Source organism: Durotheca rogersii (genome assembly GCF_024521655.1).
Source record: "Durotheca rogersii strain YMJ 92031201 chromosome Unknown GGS23scaffold_4, whole genome shotgun sequence".
Classification (NCBI taxonomy): Eukaryota; Fungi; Ascomycota; class Sordariomycetes; order Xylariales; family Xylariaceae; genus Durotheca; species Durotheca rogersii.
The window spans coordinates 1,954,113-1,968,655 of record NW_026251235.1 but is presented as its reverse complement, the minus strand read 5'-3'; the positions used below and the strand labels follow the sequence as shown (position 1 = coordinate 1,968,655).

The 14,543-nt window shown below is 53.7% G+C and overlaps 3 protein-coding genes across 3 annotated transcripts; 1 reads left to right on the top strand and 2 right to left on the bottom strand.

The window, feature by feature from the left end:
- Positions 1 to 645: 645 nt before the first annotated feature.
- Positions 646 to 3,691, bottom strand: GGS23DRAFT_373421 (vacuolar protein sorting-associated protein 27). The gene is made up of 5 exons (XM_051513366.1): positions 3,121 to 3,691; positions 2,906 to 3,038; positions 2,552 to 2,836; positions 1,678 to 2,479; positions 646 to 1,625 (listed from the first exon to the last, which is right to left on the bottom strand). Exons 1-5 carry the CDS (start codon positions 3,195 to 3,197, stop codon positions 736 to 738), a joined length of 2,187 nt encoding a protein of 728 aa, XP_051374891.1. The 5' UTR covers positions 3,198 to 3,691; the 3' UTR covers positions 646 to 735.
- Positions 3,692 to 5,965: 2,274 nt separating this feature from the next.
- On the top strand, positions 5,966 to 9,590 carry GGS23DRAFT_373405 (cysteine proteinase). Its single transcript, XM_051513365.1, has 2 exons — positions 5,966 to 8,418; positions 8,484 to 9,590. Exons 1-2 carry the CDS (start codon positions 6,187 to 6,189, stop codon positions 9,408 to 9,410), a joined length of 3,159 nt encoding a protein of 1,052 aa, XP_051374890.1. The 5' UTR covers positions 5,966 to 6,186; the 3' UTR covers positions 9,411 to 9,590.
- A 564-nt stretch (positions 9,591 to 10,154) lies between these two features.
- Positions 10,155 to 13,137, bottom strand: GGS23DRAFT_555865 (long-chain-fatty-acid-CoA ligase). Its single transcript, XM_051515624.1, has 3 exons — positions 12,297 to 13,137; positions 10,692 to 12,243; positions 10,155 to 10,617 (listed from the first exon to the last, which is right to left on the bottom strand). Exons 1-3 carry the CDS (start codon positions 12,746 to 12,748, stop codon positions 10,525 to 10,527), a joined length of 2,097 nt encoding a protein of 698 aa, XP_051374889.1. The 5' UTR covers positions 12,749 to 13,137; the 3' UTR covers positions 10,155 to 10,524.
- Positions 13,138 to 14,543: the final 1,406 nt, after the last annotated feature.

The following is a 14,543-nucleotide window of genomic DNA, read 5'->3' as shown; positions in this document are numbered from 1 at the left end:
TGCGCATTCTTGAGGATTACGTACCTAACCTGGTAAGTAAGCTTATGAAGGGATGGATACATTACGTAATCATACATAGGTACCTGCTTGTTAATATTGACAAAATCTTGCTTGGATTTCTTGCCAGTTATTGTTAAAATAAGTCTTTCGCATTTTTAACCTACGTTACTGGATATATAAAATGCGTAAATTAACAGATGATGCTAGGTGTGTAAGGACGTACATATTGAGGCACAATAGGCACCTGCTCAGTATATTTACCAGTGCTATAACTAGGCTCAAAAAGCAAGGCATATCATAGCTTGTGAGGAAGGGTATTGGAGATCACCATACCTGCAGTCAATTGTGCCAAATTCTTACGAGAACAGCAAACTAGGACAGCGTTAGAGAGACAACGAAGCTGGTGGCAAATTTTCCTTTTTTGCAGTAGGTATATTAAGCCTTGCATGTCATATCCCCTCCATCCATAGGTATCCCAAATTTGTCTCTGCAGGCCTCCTGCGGACGGCATCATGCGTAAAGACGACCTTAGCAAAGTCCCAGTGGGTTGAGTCATTTATGTGCTACAGAAAGCATTAGCCAACTAGCATCAAGGGCGTTGCTTTCGACGAAGAGTCCAGGACGCAGGATGACTTCCTAGAATAAAAAGGGGCTCAGTCCCGAATACACCATCCCCATAAACAAGAGACACCCTCAGTGCGCCGACAAAAAAACATCTGCCCTATCTGGCCGTCATTATAGATCTATCAAGCTTTCTTCTACCACAGGCTGCTGGGGCGCGTGTCGAGGAGCGGCAGGGAACGTTTCCTGGGTGAACCCCGGGTATTCTGCACCACTGGTCTGATATACTTGCGTTCCTTGGCCTGCATGCTGCTGCCAATACGGTTGCGGCGCTTGCTGGCTAGGCGGCTGATATTGTTGCGGAGGCTGGGATGGTTGCGCGGGCGCCGAGGCGGGTGTTGGTGGAACGGATTGCCTATTGTAGTTTAAGTTGTGCTGAAGGCTTGGGTAGGGCGAAGGCGCAGCCTCGGGAGGGATAGTCGGCGTGTTGCGGTCGTTGCTCGACTGTGAGCTGTGATAGTAATATGAGGCATTAGGCTCTGCGACCGGCGTCCCGACCGGCTCGGTGGCTCTATTAAGGGGAGTCTGGGGGGAAGGATGGGATGCGAGGTTAGGTGGGGGTGGAGGCTCGTTCGGAGCGAAGTTTGCCTGGCTGGGATATTGAGCCGGCGCTGACGGTCCCTGCGGCTTCTGCCAGCTATCGCTTCTCGGAGGGGCGTGCTGTGGGTATGGGTTGCTCGGAGGCATCGATACTGACGCTCGCTTATCGTAACTAGCGAATTGCTGTTGTGGGCCTGGGTGGACGTGTTGCAGATACTGGTGACTACTAGCTATTCTGGCAGGGTCCGGAGGGCGCTCGCCGGTATAGAAGTTTTCTGCCGCCGCAGAACTGCTACCTGCGGCAGAATCTATGGACGGATACGGATTGGGTTGTTGTCTGAGGTTGGGTAAACTGTAGCTGCCGATGCTATGTTGGTTATACGCCTTGGAGAGGCGCTCCTCTAACATCCTGTCATAATACCGGACCACAGTAGACAATTTCGCATGCAGGTCCAAAAGCGTATCTAGATTGCGGTTAGCGAGCGGACGAGGCCCGGGGTCTCGCGTGCAACTTACCATGCTTGCTCATGGTTTCTCCGTACGTGCGCGCCAACTTTGGTCGCAACGCCCCAATAGAGTCGTAAAGTTCCTGAATCTGCGGTTCTCTTAGGATGGTGCCCGGCGGCTGGGTCTGCAGCCTATCCACCAACGTTGAAAAGAGGTTGATGTTTTCAGCTTCTACGGGAGTGAGCTCGTAGTCATTCTTTGGTAGAGTAAAATGGGCGGCCGATGTGCTCTCGATGTTGGTTGTTTGCTGTTTTAAGACGGCAGCATGTCTTTGCTTTTGCTCTTCCATATCTGCTAAGGAGGCCGCGATGGCTGCTTTTAGGTCTTCATCCTCCTCCTCAGATGCACCCGTCGCTGCTGCCAGGGGTGTAGGGGAGTGGCCGTTCGTTTTCACTTGTGTTGCTAAAGGGGCATTGTCTGTAGGAGGGACATAACCTCTCGAATGGTTCTGGACGTCCTCTAGGCTCATTGCGAGAGCCCTCTTCAGATCTTCGTCGAACGCGTCGTCAACTCGGGCGTTCCGAGGTTGCATGGCTGTTGTGCTGCGATTCTTATGCGGGAAGGTCGGGCTCGTCGGAGTGCGCTCTTCTCTACTGAACCCTCCCTTGTTGGACCTGTCGGTCAGTTTAGTGTAGCAACCGTCATCGACTCGGACGGGCTGCATGATGCCCAAGTGAGGCAGAGGGAGCGTCTTAGCAGAACACTGCTGATCAAAGCAGTTGCCACAGTTGCGACAGTGGTGTTTACGGTTTGTGAAGGTGAACGGAGTACGACACCGCATACAAACGTCGGAGTCGATCCATTCAGGCGGCTGTCGGTGACTAATTAGCGTCCTCCCAGTATACGGCGCGCATATGAGGGAGCCGAGGGGCGCGATACGTACGGCGCTGCTGTCAATCATACTACTCGCCACGGTGGTCCGAGGTGGGAACTGAAAGCCTTCCCTCTGTAGGGCCTTGTAGGTCTCGTCTATGTACTTCAGGTCGTAGCGGCCATCGGTTGCCACGGCCCAGGACTGTATTAACTCGAGTATCTTGGCTCGTACTTCGATATTCACCGCGGCGGGACCGACTGCACGAAGGAGGGACACGAGGTTGTCCATGAACTCTCGAGAGGCGATCTCGACAAGGAAGTGGGAGCCGCCGTTCTTGACGCAAGTATCTGTCAACTACGCCAGCTGTCAGTACCACACAGGTATCATGACAGTAGAGGTCGGGGTAGCCGGAGTATGTCATACATTGAGCGCGCTCAGCTGAGTGTTGGGATTCTTGTTGCCGATGCGACGCTTTAGCGAGCGCATAGCTTCCTTGGGCTGTACCGTCTTGGACCTGATGACGTCGGAGATCTCGAGATTGAGGGGAATGTCCTCTCTATAGGGAACAAGGTTAGTGGTCTGCGAGGACCTGGCGGCGCCGGCGGCGCGGCCAAGGTGTACGCGAGAGAAATACGTACAGGCTGCTCCCGGTCGCCTTTTCGATCTGCTCGTCCAAGGCGCTGTTGGCCGAGGACGACCACCAGCTTCCCATCATCGTGCAAGGGCTTCCGGAGGGCCGAGTACGGGTCAGGTACTATGTGGTGATGAGAGGATTTGCGACGGGCTCGTTCTTGAGATGGAGACCAACGCGGTTGGTTTGTCTGGTCGATGGCGAGTTGCGCGGCAACAGATCGAAATGGCGAGTTGTGGTGGTGAGGAAGCTTTACGTAGGTCGGTATGTTGTTGAATGTATCAGGTAGGCCGGGGTTGATACGATTACCTACAGGTTGCGTACGCAGTGGCCATTACTATGAGAGGTAGTTGGCCTCGACTCATGCTAGGTACCTACGGTACCTAAGGCAAGTCCCAAGCTCCGTCCTTATTGATCTACCAGGCATCCGCGGTCGTCAATTTAGGTACCGAATAGGTACCTAAGCTGCCTAGAGGTACCTCCTAACCTACCCCGGTACGTGTATACATTAGTATGTACATAAAACGCCAGGGGGTACCTACCTAGGTACCTCCCAACCTAAGGCTTAGCGCAACTAGACCCCGTCCAGTTCAGAAGACTTCTTAGGCTTCAACAAACCCACGCATGTTAGGTAGCTGGCAGAGCTCTTATCATCATTCTGCAATCCAGCAGAGCCAAAGATTTCCAAGCGACATACTTCCCGCCTGGGAGGTCCTCGTTCAGGCCCTCCTCTTGGAATCGTCCCGTTGACCAGCCCACCCATTGAAGGCTGTAGTAGTAGTGCTCTCTGGGGCGGTGTTGGTCCGACTTCGAAATTTGGCCCCGTGTAGGGCATTTTTGATACCACGCTTATGGTCCCGATCCGTCACAACGTTGAAATATCTTCCGATAACACTCCCAACCTCCCTCGTCCCCTATCATTCTCCAGTTGATTATTCAAATATATTACCAACTTTGAAATCGAAAACTGGAGTCACAACTTTGAGGCTGTAGCTGGAATTACCATCTTATGAGCGGATCATCTTTGGTAGTTTACCTAGGTATGCTAAGTAGGTAGTCGACACGAAGGAAAATGAACTCCGATCTTTTTGACCTTTTAAAAGGAAAAATTCTTCTATACATTGTAATGCAAAGCTCTGTATCTGTCATCCTGAACCATCTTCATGTGCATCTTGACTACCTAGGTATGCGTTGCAGAACCGTAACAGACACCTTTGGGATATGGGGTTGGTTGGTCCATCCGGCGCCGACGATGGGCTGCCGACTAGCCGACTGTTCATGCATAGTTATTGACCACTAGAATAAGGGTTGACCTCAACTTGGTTGACAAAGATGATCCAGCGAGGCATACTCGCCACTAGAGAACAGCGAAATCCTTTATCTGTTGCATAAAACGCAGCTCTTGCTCCCCCCTCTGGCAACTCGACGCCCTGACACAACCTTGGACCTTCTGAATCTCGACACTCAGATGAAACATCTGACATAATTGCAGCCGACAAACTCTTCTTACTAGGAATTAGTCTTTACATTCTTGCCTCTGCTAAATCATGTCTTCTGTACGGAGTACTTCGTGGTCGAACACGGCAGATTTCGGTGAAACAAATCGAATGCCAATGACAGTAGCACATGGTTTAGTAACTATCTTCAGTTTAAGGCAAAACACAAATGGATCTTTATCTGACTGTTTCAACTAGGAGTATATAGCTAGTCTAGGCTCTCAATCTTCTCACGCATAACATTGCTCTACCAATTCTAGATCTCCACCTTCGGCCCCCTTGTGCTTCGGGGAATATCTAAGTCGAACATGATTCCGATGTTATCGAGCCACACTCTATATCTATAGATAATTACGACATTGAGGATCAGGATAACGGATCTTTGAGTGTAGAAAGGCGGCATGGCTCGGAGTGAGATGAGTTAGACTCGGCAGAGTCTAAGTTTAAAAAAAGTAACTTGGTCATTGATATGATAGACTGGGTCGACACCATTGAGACTGATAAGATCCGTGTACACATATCTAATTAAGATTCTTGAGGGTTTGATGCTGCGATCAAAGTAGAATTTATCCATGCTCGACAGACTTCCATTAATTGGCCTTGATTCCTATTCAGACTTAAATAACTACGTTCTCGTACTGTTTCATTTCATAGAGCCATTAAGCTAGAGATTGAGATCTATATCTAACCTTAAGTCTCAGTGTGCCTAATTTATCTAGAATATAGGTGCACAAGCAGTAAAGGATCTCATTTGTGATTACATTGATACTAGTTTATATATTAGTTAAGCTAGTTTATATGCTTATCCTATTCAGAGGATAATTACAATACGTTAAGCTTTATCTAATTTTTCTTAAATTATAGAGTTAGTACTTATTTAATGGTATATATATAATTGTGGAGAAAAATAAAAGTAAGTAGAGGTACCTATTGTATGCACTAGCTTATGAACTGCTTAAGTGAATATGCATTATCTGCCTTCCTGCCCCGGGGTCCACCCTGTGGTTTTATGTAGTGGCGGAGGTACCTAGCTCTGAGGCTCTGCCCTATATACATACCTACCTACATAGGCGTCTTCCCGTCTTGTGATATTGTTCTCTCCTCCGACCATCAGGTCCATCATCTCCTTGTCTGAATAACGGCTCTCTCGAAATACCGATAGGGTAGATGCGATGCCTGCGTTTCCCCTATGCACTGGCCGCTTTCTTTCTCTGTTTCCCCGCCGTCCTTTAACCTTCCGTTCTCGTCCTCCACCCACGTTTTCGTCCCTCTAGCGCGCCTACGTTTATAGACTTGGCCCTTCTCTTGAAAGAATGCCACCACATTCCAGTATCCGGCCGTCGTTAGCGTTACAACGATACATAAGAGACTCTCGTATTGTTCTTCGACCCGCTTCGATTCTCTTTTTCTAGCATCATACGTCCCGATCCGACCGCAGGGCCGAATTCGACTGTTCTAACCGCCCTCACGAGCTCGTGTCCCGCCCCCCTATCGCCTTCGATTTGCCTCCGACTCCAGCGCGAGCTGCCTGTCGCCTAAAGCTGCGGCATGGTATCGGGCCCCTTCCTGGCTAGAACATGGGCTCTGTTGCGTTTACAAGGTCTACAGCTACATCGGGAGTTGGGGCGCAAGGCGTTGTGGCCTCTGCGATGGATAACAACTCCGGAATCGCCGCGAATGGCGCTGCTAGGCATAACGCGGGTAGCGATTCGGGCGCCGGAAGGGCACCCTTTCGCCACATAGACGACTTAGTTTCGGTCAACGTCGACGTCGATCCCCATGCTCCGCTTCGGAAGCTCCTTGAGCTTGGTGATGCCTCTATGCGCCAAGCCATGACCTGGTACACTTTCGGTCGCCGAGACTTAGCATTGATGGAATATATCAAGGCATTCACGATTGCTGTGGATAAGATACCGAGGCACAAAGACTATCCCTCCTTGACATCAGACCGGGGCGCGCTCGGTCGTCAGTATAATGCTCTCAAACAGCAGATTACCACGAAGAGTGCAGATTTCTCCAAAATAAAGATCGAAATTCAAGAAGATAATCGAAGGAGTGGTGTGCGACCGATGTCATCTTCGAGGACTTCTCTCGACCCCGCACCGGCGAGCAGATCGAGTGCGGTGTCGGCGCAGTCCAGGGTTAGCAGCCCTCCAAATCACCAGGGGAACGAATCGAAGAATAGTTTCGATACGCCAGATGGAAGTGGTCGCGCGGAGGATGCTAGGGAAAATGCCAGCGGAAGCCGCAAAGTAAAACCGCCGGTACAGCCTAAACCCCAAGCGCTACATGGAAAGGCTATCAGGCAGGCGTCGGAGAGTGTTCCAGACGATCTCGCTAGCCGATTTGCTCGGTTACGCGAGTCCCAGAAGCCCGGGAATGCAACGAAAGCAACGCAACCGGCCGGAACCGGGTCGGTGCCTTCGCTTCACCAACGATTACCCTCGCTTGACAGCTCTGTGCCATCCATGCCAAAGCTTCCCGACGCGATATATAGTCCCGCAAGAGGTACCATAACCAGCGAGGTTGCCAATCTTCCGTCGAGCACTCCTCGTGGAATGTTTAGCCGGACGAATTCCATCACCTCTACCCCTAGCGCCTCGGCCCGCATCTCGACAGAAATTGCAATTAGGGCCTTCAGCAATGAACAATTTGTGGCGGCTCATGCGTATGGAGCCTCTCTGCCGTCAATGACACCAGCGGGAGTACGAATCCCAAGCGGGGAAACCATTACAGCCAGAGCACTCGCGGACCTGCTAAATCGAGCCTCTCCAAAGGTGGAAGTTCTCATTATTGACGTCCGGAGCCGTGAGTCTTTCGATAAAGGGCACATACCATCGGATAAGACAATCTGCGTAGAGCCGGAGATCCTCACAAGGGAGAACGTATCCGCGGAGCAGATTGCCGATAGCATGGTTCTTGCCCCATCGAATGAGAGGCTTGCGATAGAACAGCGTGACAAGGTTGATCTGGTGGTTATCTACGACGGCGACAGCACCTCTATACCGACTAGAATAACGGGGGATTCCGCAGAAATGATCCTGTACAATGTGCGCCAAGCTTTGTCGTATTACAGCTATAGTAGACCGCTCAAAACCAACCCAAAGCTTTTAACAGGCGGCCTAAACGCCTGGGTGGACGAATTCGGGGGGCACTCACTCGCAGTGTCTGATACATTAACAGATCCTTCACCGAGAACGGGAGATAAAAGACGGTTACGGGCCAAACCACTTAATCAAGATGAGATCAACCAGTTCGAGGAAACAATCAAGGAAGACCAAACGGGGGCTTCTACCTTCGACTACATCAAAACCAGGGAAGATTTCGTTCGCCGCTATCCGAGTGTCACGGGTATCCCCGAATCCATGACCGGTCCCGTCAGGGAAGAGCACGTTCAGTCCGGGCATATCCCGGATTCGACGGAGGACTTCTTAGCTGGCATATCGCCGGCTCCGCCTAGGCGGCCGGCGCCTGCTATGGCGAGAACGAGATATAGCGGACTGGAGTCCAGAGATAGCGATACGGATGTTGGTTCTGTTGCCACGCAGGGATCCGCTTCGTCGTTGTGGCAATCTCGTACTGGGCTTCAAAACCCCCAGAACTGGTGCTACGCAAACTCTACTATACAAATATTCCTCTCTTCATCAGGGTTTGCCGATGAGATGGTCCGATCTGACTGGCCCGATCGTTGGCGCATAAGCGCGGACCGACGACCAAACCGACCGCAGCTGATGGCAAAGATACTAGGCAATCTGCTTCAGTGGATGAATAAGAGACAGTTCGAAGTAATGAGAGCCACGACGTTTATGGTATGCCCTCCATCGCTTAACCCTCCCCTACCCGTTCAGACGGCTCCATACTAATAATTCCAAAGCACTACTTACGCTCCATTCATACGGGATATGTTGGGGATCGAGGGCGTGTGATTCGCCTTGGAGATGACAACCAGCAGGATGCTGAGGAGTTCACGAATTTTGTCTTCGACCAACTTGCGGCCGAGACTGACATGAGCAGCAGCCTATCCAGTAGTCCCGCGCCAGTGGTGCCGGCCGAAGCGTCTTTGCTCGTTTCGTTTGTCATCAAGGATTGGTGGCGTATATCAGTTTCGAGTTCCTCGATGATCGACCATTACTGGCGGGTGTTTGAGGTGAACGAAAGGGTGTGTGATTCCTGCGGAGAAGTGGGCTTTTTCCCCGAGAACACGCACGGCACGTTCGTATCGCCGCCTGCCCGAAGGCGCGACGTCCAAACTCCGCTGGAAAAACTGCTGGAAGACCAACAGTGGACGTCGAACGCAAATATCCAAGTGACCTGCGAGAAGTGCCAAAGCACGCGTCACCAGCGGTGGACGCGTCTGGCCAGAATACCTCCCTTGTTCCGCGTGGTTATCAGAAGAAGCGTGCCGACGATGACGGGCGGGATGGTGAAGCGGATGGACCCGATATCGTTCCCGATCGACGACTTCGACGTGAGCCCGTACAGCTTGGCCGAGGAGGTGCGGTCGCAGGCGGCGGCGGCGCTGGGGCCCGAGCACAACGACGGCTTCTTGGGCCCGAGGATGTACGACCTCTACGGCATCCAGTGCCACTACGGAGCCACCACGCAGTCGGGCCACTACTGGTGCTGGGTCCGCGTCGGCAGGGACGCCTGGCTCAAGTGCGAGGACCACAACGTCTCGTACTACTGCGGCGACATATGGAGGCGCGAGCGCAACGCCATGTTCAACTGCGACGGGAACGTCACGCCGGTTCAGCTATTTTACAAGCGGAGAGATATACCCTGGAGATGGGACCCGCGGTGATAGGGAGCGCGCAGGTATATATATATAGAGGGAGGAGGAGGAGGAGTCGCGGGACCTTTACCATATCTTAGAAATTTCTGTGGGAAGCAGAGAGAGGGGAGGGGACAGGCATATATACTCGCGTAGATTTTTGAGGGGGACCGGGGCCGGGCGGCGTGCCCCGACTTACCCAGCATGTGAGGAGTTCTGTCAGGCCTGCTTTGCTTTGCTAGAGATACCTATCTATCTGTCTGCTCCTAGTAAGCCGCGCTTTTGGCTCTCTCGTTTCCTCTTCTTGCTCCGCCTCTTCCGCTTCTGTGGTCTTTGCGTCACCCTTGGTTTATTGTATCGATACCTGGGCGGCGAGAAGGTGTAGATAGATGGATAGCTGGAGCAATGGACGATACGATACCCCTGGCTACCTACCTTTCCCGTTTTCTACCCGCGCCCCGAGCAGGGGAAGAAGCGCTGAGCGCCGCTGGGGTGCCACAGTTGGGCTGGCGTGCTCTCTCCGGTCGCCTCCGCGCATGTAGGCATTCCCGACGCTTTCCTCGGCCGCCTATTCTTGAGGCTCGAGCCCGCGGACGTATTGTCCCACGGTCGATGGCGGGTTGGGCGGCGTGCGCGGGAAATGTGTAAGACATCGAAACTGGGCCTTCATCGCCGATCTCCCTCCCTTGTTTCGTCATTTCGGAAGTACATATACGCAAGGCCTGGCACAGGCGTCGTATGCCTCCATTAGGCCTGTACGGTGGTCGCGACGTCATAGAATCCTGCATATGGGATATATAGACAAGCAGCATTAGCAACAGCTCGGAGCCGAGGTTCGCAGGGTGACGCTGCGACGACGATCGCTCTGCTGTCCCGCCCCTTTTGTCGGGCCATCCGATATTCATACCTACGTGACATATGGGCGGGGCGTTGGCACAGGATTCAGAGGGGCACCAGCTGTTCTGGATTATTTTGTATTACTCAACACATGTCGCCATGCCTCGACGGGTGCGCTCCACGATTGCATCTCTTGCACCTTGCCTACAAATCTGGCATGAAAAAAAAAAAAGCCGAGAGACCAGTACTTGGCGTAGACCCAGCTACTTAACGCCTAGCCCATTGACCGTGACCGTGATATAGAAAACTATTCAGTCCGCTTAAAACACTCCTGGATTTGCTTCTTGAAAGCGCTGTTCAGTGCTCTCCGATTCACCTTCTGCGTTGCCGTGACCAGGCCCTGTCGTAGCTTGTTAGCTGGCAGCTTTCGAGGGAGCCTAAGGTGGGAGGAGAGCGCAAAGAGTTAAAACTCACCGTAGCAGGGGTCCATTCCTCCTCACCCAGCACCACCCCGACAACCATCTCCAGTGGGGTCAAACCGGCCTTCTTGCCCACCACAATCAAGTCCTTGTGTATAGCATCGACCACCTTCTGGCTGTGATGCATGTGGGCGTGGTCAACATCTAGACTCTTTGCTAGGCTGGCGAGGGGCTTTTCGTTAGGGCAGATTACAGCAATCGGGCGCGGATGCTCGCTATCGCCGTATACCATGATGTTATGGACATATTCGCTGCCGCGATAGACCGCCTCCAGCTTTTCTAGTGCGATGTACTCGCCGCCCAGCAGCTTGACCAGGTTCTTGACGCGGTCGATGATCTTGATATGGCCGACCGCGTCAATCTCACCAATGTCACCTGTTCGGAACCACCCGTCCGGCGTGAACGCTTTCTCGGTTTCTTCGGGATTCTTATAGTACTCTTTGGTGACGGGGGGTCCTCGGAGGAGAATTTCGCCTTGCGGCGGCGTGCTCTTTGCGTCATAGCCCAGGTCGGGTAGGCTGACAAGCTTGACCTCCAGCGAGGCGGGCACAGGCCCAATAGCAGTGGACGTCCACTGCAAGGGACAGCCTAGCGCGCCGTTCGCACACGTCTCGGTCAACCCATAGCCCGTGATCATCGGGGCCAACACCAGACTGACGAACCGCCGTGTGCCGCTCGAAATACCACTGGCGCCGTTAAAAAGAAACCTCACCCTTCCTCCTGTCATCTCTCGAACCTTGTTAAAGACCAGGGCGTCCAGGACGCCCCCTCCAGGCAGACCCGTGGCTACCAGCAACGATTTCAGGTTGTAGGCACCCCAGAAGAGGTTCCTGGTCAGCGGGCCGCTGGAGTTAATCCGGCTTTCTATGCCTTTCCTGATAGTCTCCCATATCTGAGGCACCCCAACCATCACGGTCGGCGCAAGCTCCCGCATGTCGCCTGCGCAGTTCTTCATGGAAGTGTCGGCGAGAGTGCGTGGGGAGCCGTAGCCGAGCGTGCCCCCGATAAACATGACCAGATTCTCCACAGCCATCTCCAAGATATGCGCGAGGGGTAGATAGGCAAGGATGACTTCTGTGTGCGAGATAGACTCGGCAATGACACTGTAGAGACCTGCTACGCCGGCGACGATGCCCTCGTGCGTGATGGAGACGCCCTTGGGCGTTCCGGACGAGCCGGAGGTGTACATTATGCAGCACATGTCGGAAGGCTTCGGCGGCACAGGCGGCACAGGGTTCGCTTCGCCGAGGTCGACGAGGTCGGAGTACGAGATGATGGTCAGGTGGGGGTGGGCGGCCCTGAAGTTGGCCATTTCCTGGTCGGAGATGGGCATGTGGGTAGTGTCATTATAGATTAGATATTTCATGTCCTTCGCGTTCTTCAGCGGGCGGCTGGCCACCTTGAATAGGTGGGGTTCGGTATAGACGGCTTTGGCGCCCGTCTGGACAAAGGAAAATTCGACGGCGTCAGAGCCCAAGGTGTCGTACGCGGTCGCGATCGTGATGGACTGCGACGCGCAGCCGTGGGCCATGCCTAGCCAGTTTGCGCTGCGCCCGGGTCAGCCCACAGCAGCGTGGGGAATAGGAAAGCTATGCCCTACCTCGTTGTCGCAAAGATGTGCAGCGTGTCACCCGACTCGACGCCGAGTTTCCTCAGACCGGCGCCAACACGCAGAGCTCGGGTCTTGTACTCGCTGTAGGTGAGGAATGTGTAGGGAGAGAGCTCGAAATAGGTCCATTGCTTCTCGACCTCGGTCTTGACGCCGTCGACAACTTTGGGGACCTTCTTGGTCTCGACGTGGGTCCGGATGAGCTCGCGGGTGCCTATAGCGTGTTTTTCGCCGTGCTTGTCGGCGCTGTCGATCAGTATGTCGTAGGTAGTAGCGATATGAGGGGCGGGCCGGGTAATGAGGCCATCCTTGGCCTTGAAATGCCTGTACGGCTTGGTTTCGCCCTCGACATCTTTGGCTCCGGGCGCTTCGATCATGAACGGCGGTTTCTGCACCATGTACATAGGGAGGACGCCCTCATACTGCGTTGGCAAAGCCATCATCCAAGCCAACGAGGCGAGATCGGGGACGGCGTGACTGGGGAGAAAGATGCGACGCCCAGCCGGCGAGAGCGGCAACTAGGACTTATTTGCCGGAGATTTCTGGCGCAGTTTGCAGGTCGGGCGGGAGGTGAGGTCTAGATGTTGGCAGTGCAGGTAATATTTGTGCGTATGGAAAACGCATAGGAGGCGGACATGGACAAGGGATGGGGTGTGTGGACGGGGTGTAGGAGGGCTCTGGGATGTACGGGCTATATAAACGCGGGCGGGTGGCCTTGGGTAGGAGGTAGGTAGGAGGTACCTACGTGTAGAGCAAGCAGGAGGAGGAGGAGATGAGTAGAGGTAGACAGGCAGGTAGGTAGGGTATCGAATACTTCGGCCCTAGGTAGGGGGCTAGGTACCCCTTTTGCCGGTACCAGGCGAGGCGTGTACATGCCTAGACGTATATGGGCTACATAGCTAGAGGGTATCTACAGCGTGCATACGTCAAGCAGCTACCTAGACTCGGTACCTACCTGGAGCCGCGCAGCTTTATTGAGCTCGGGTGCTCTCCATTGGCGCTTCCTAGGTGAGATTTTGGTATGCTCCAGGGTTGCGAGGGCTTGGGGGGGAGCGTGACCCCGTACATACCTCCGCCGGTACCTGGACCTGCCTGCTACTAGCCCGGTACTACCAGGTACCTCACCTACGTAGAACATACGTGGTAGAGGTCGGCAGGGAGACGTCAGCGGGGCGCCCAGACTACGCACAAGACCGGGGGAAGCTTGTTTCTCTACGGCCTAAGTGTATAGGCCTCTCCCTAATCCGCTCTATGGCCATAATGGCACCTTACGTGCATGGCTGTCTCGGCGTAACTCGCGTTCCCGGGTACTTCGAGGCCGCGCCCGACGCCCGCACATATGTGGGGGCGACGGCTGTGCAAAAGGTACGACACAAGTGTGTAACTCGGTACCTCCATCCAGCTGCTCGACACGTACACCACACCGAAACGTAGTAAGTACCTAAGGTAGGCAGCTCTTAGGCACCCATCTATCTTAGGTACCTATCTTAGGCTTCGTTAGGTCTAGGAGGCAGGTACCTACCTAGGCATGGTATGTATAACGTTATGTAACGGCCCAGGCTGGGCGGATTGGCGACAAGAGCGGCAAGAAATGAGGTAGGCTACAGACCTACACGTACCTACGTAGGTAGGTACTTGGTAGGGACCGAAGGCAATGCAGACAGATTGCTGGGAGAGAGGCCTGGGCCCGCGGTGGGTGCCGGCGGAGATGCCTAGGGAAATAAAACCGCCTCTGGGCCACGCCGCCGATCCGATGGATCTCGCCGCCTTCTCGCGCGCCGGCAGGGCAGAAGTTGCCTAGGCAAAAAGGCACGCTGGAGAATAGGGATACCGAGGCTGCGGAGTCCTGATTACAGCAACGTTACGCCGTGCGAGTTGCCATGCTGGCCCGGGTCCCGGTTTTTTTTTTTTTTCTTCTTCTCATTTCGTTTCCTCCTCGGTGTTTGTCGGAGCGGGTATCGCATCGTCTGGGGGGAGCCGCAGAGCACGCGACGATATTGGATTGTCTATACCACATTTCCAATTGTCTCATGCGCATATCCGATCCCGAGCTACCTACCCAGGCCGACTATGGTTATTTATAGGGGGTTAGCGGCTCTAGGCGCAGAATAGGAAGCTGGGGAAATTGCTCAGATCGGCCAGGCCGGGATCAGGTAAGGTGCTTTACTCGTCGACGTGGTAGTGGCCCGAAGCTGGACCCTTATATGATGGATACCGTGTGTTTTGCGACGAGCACCT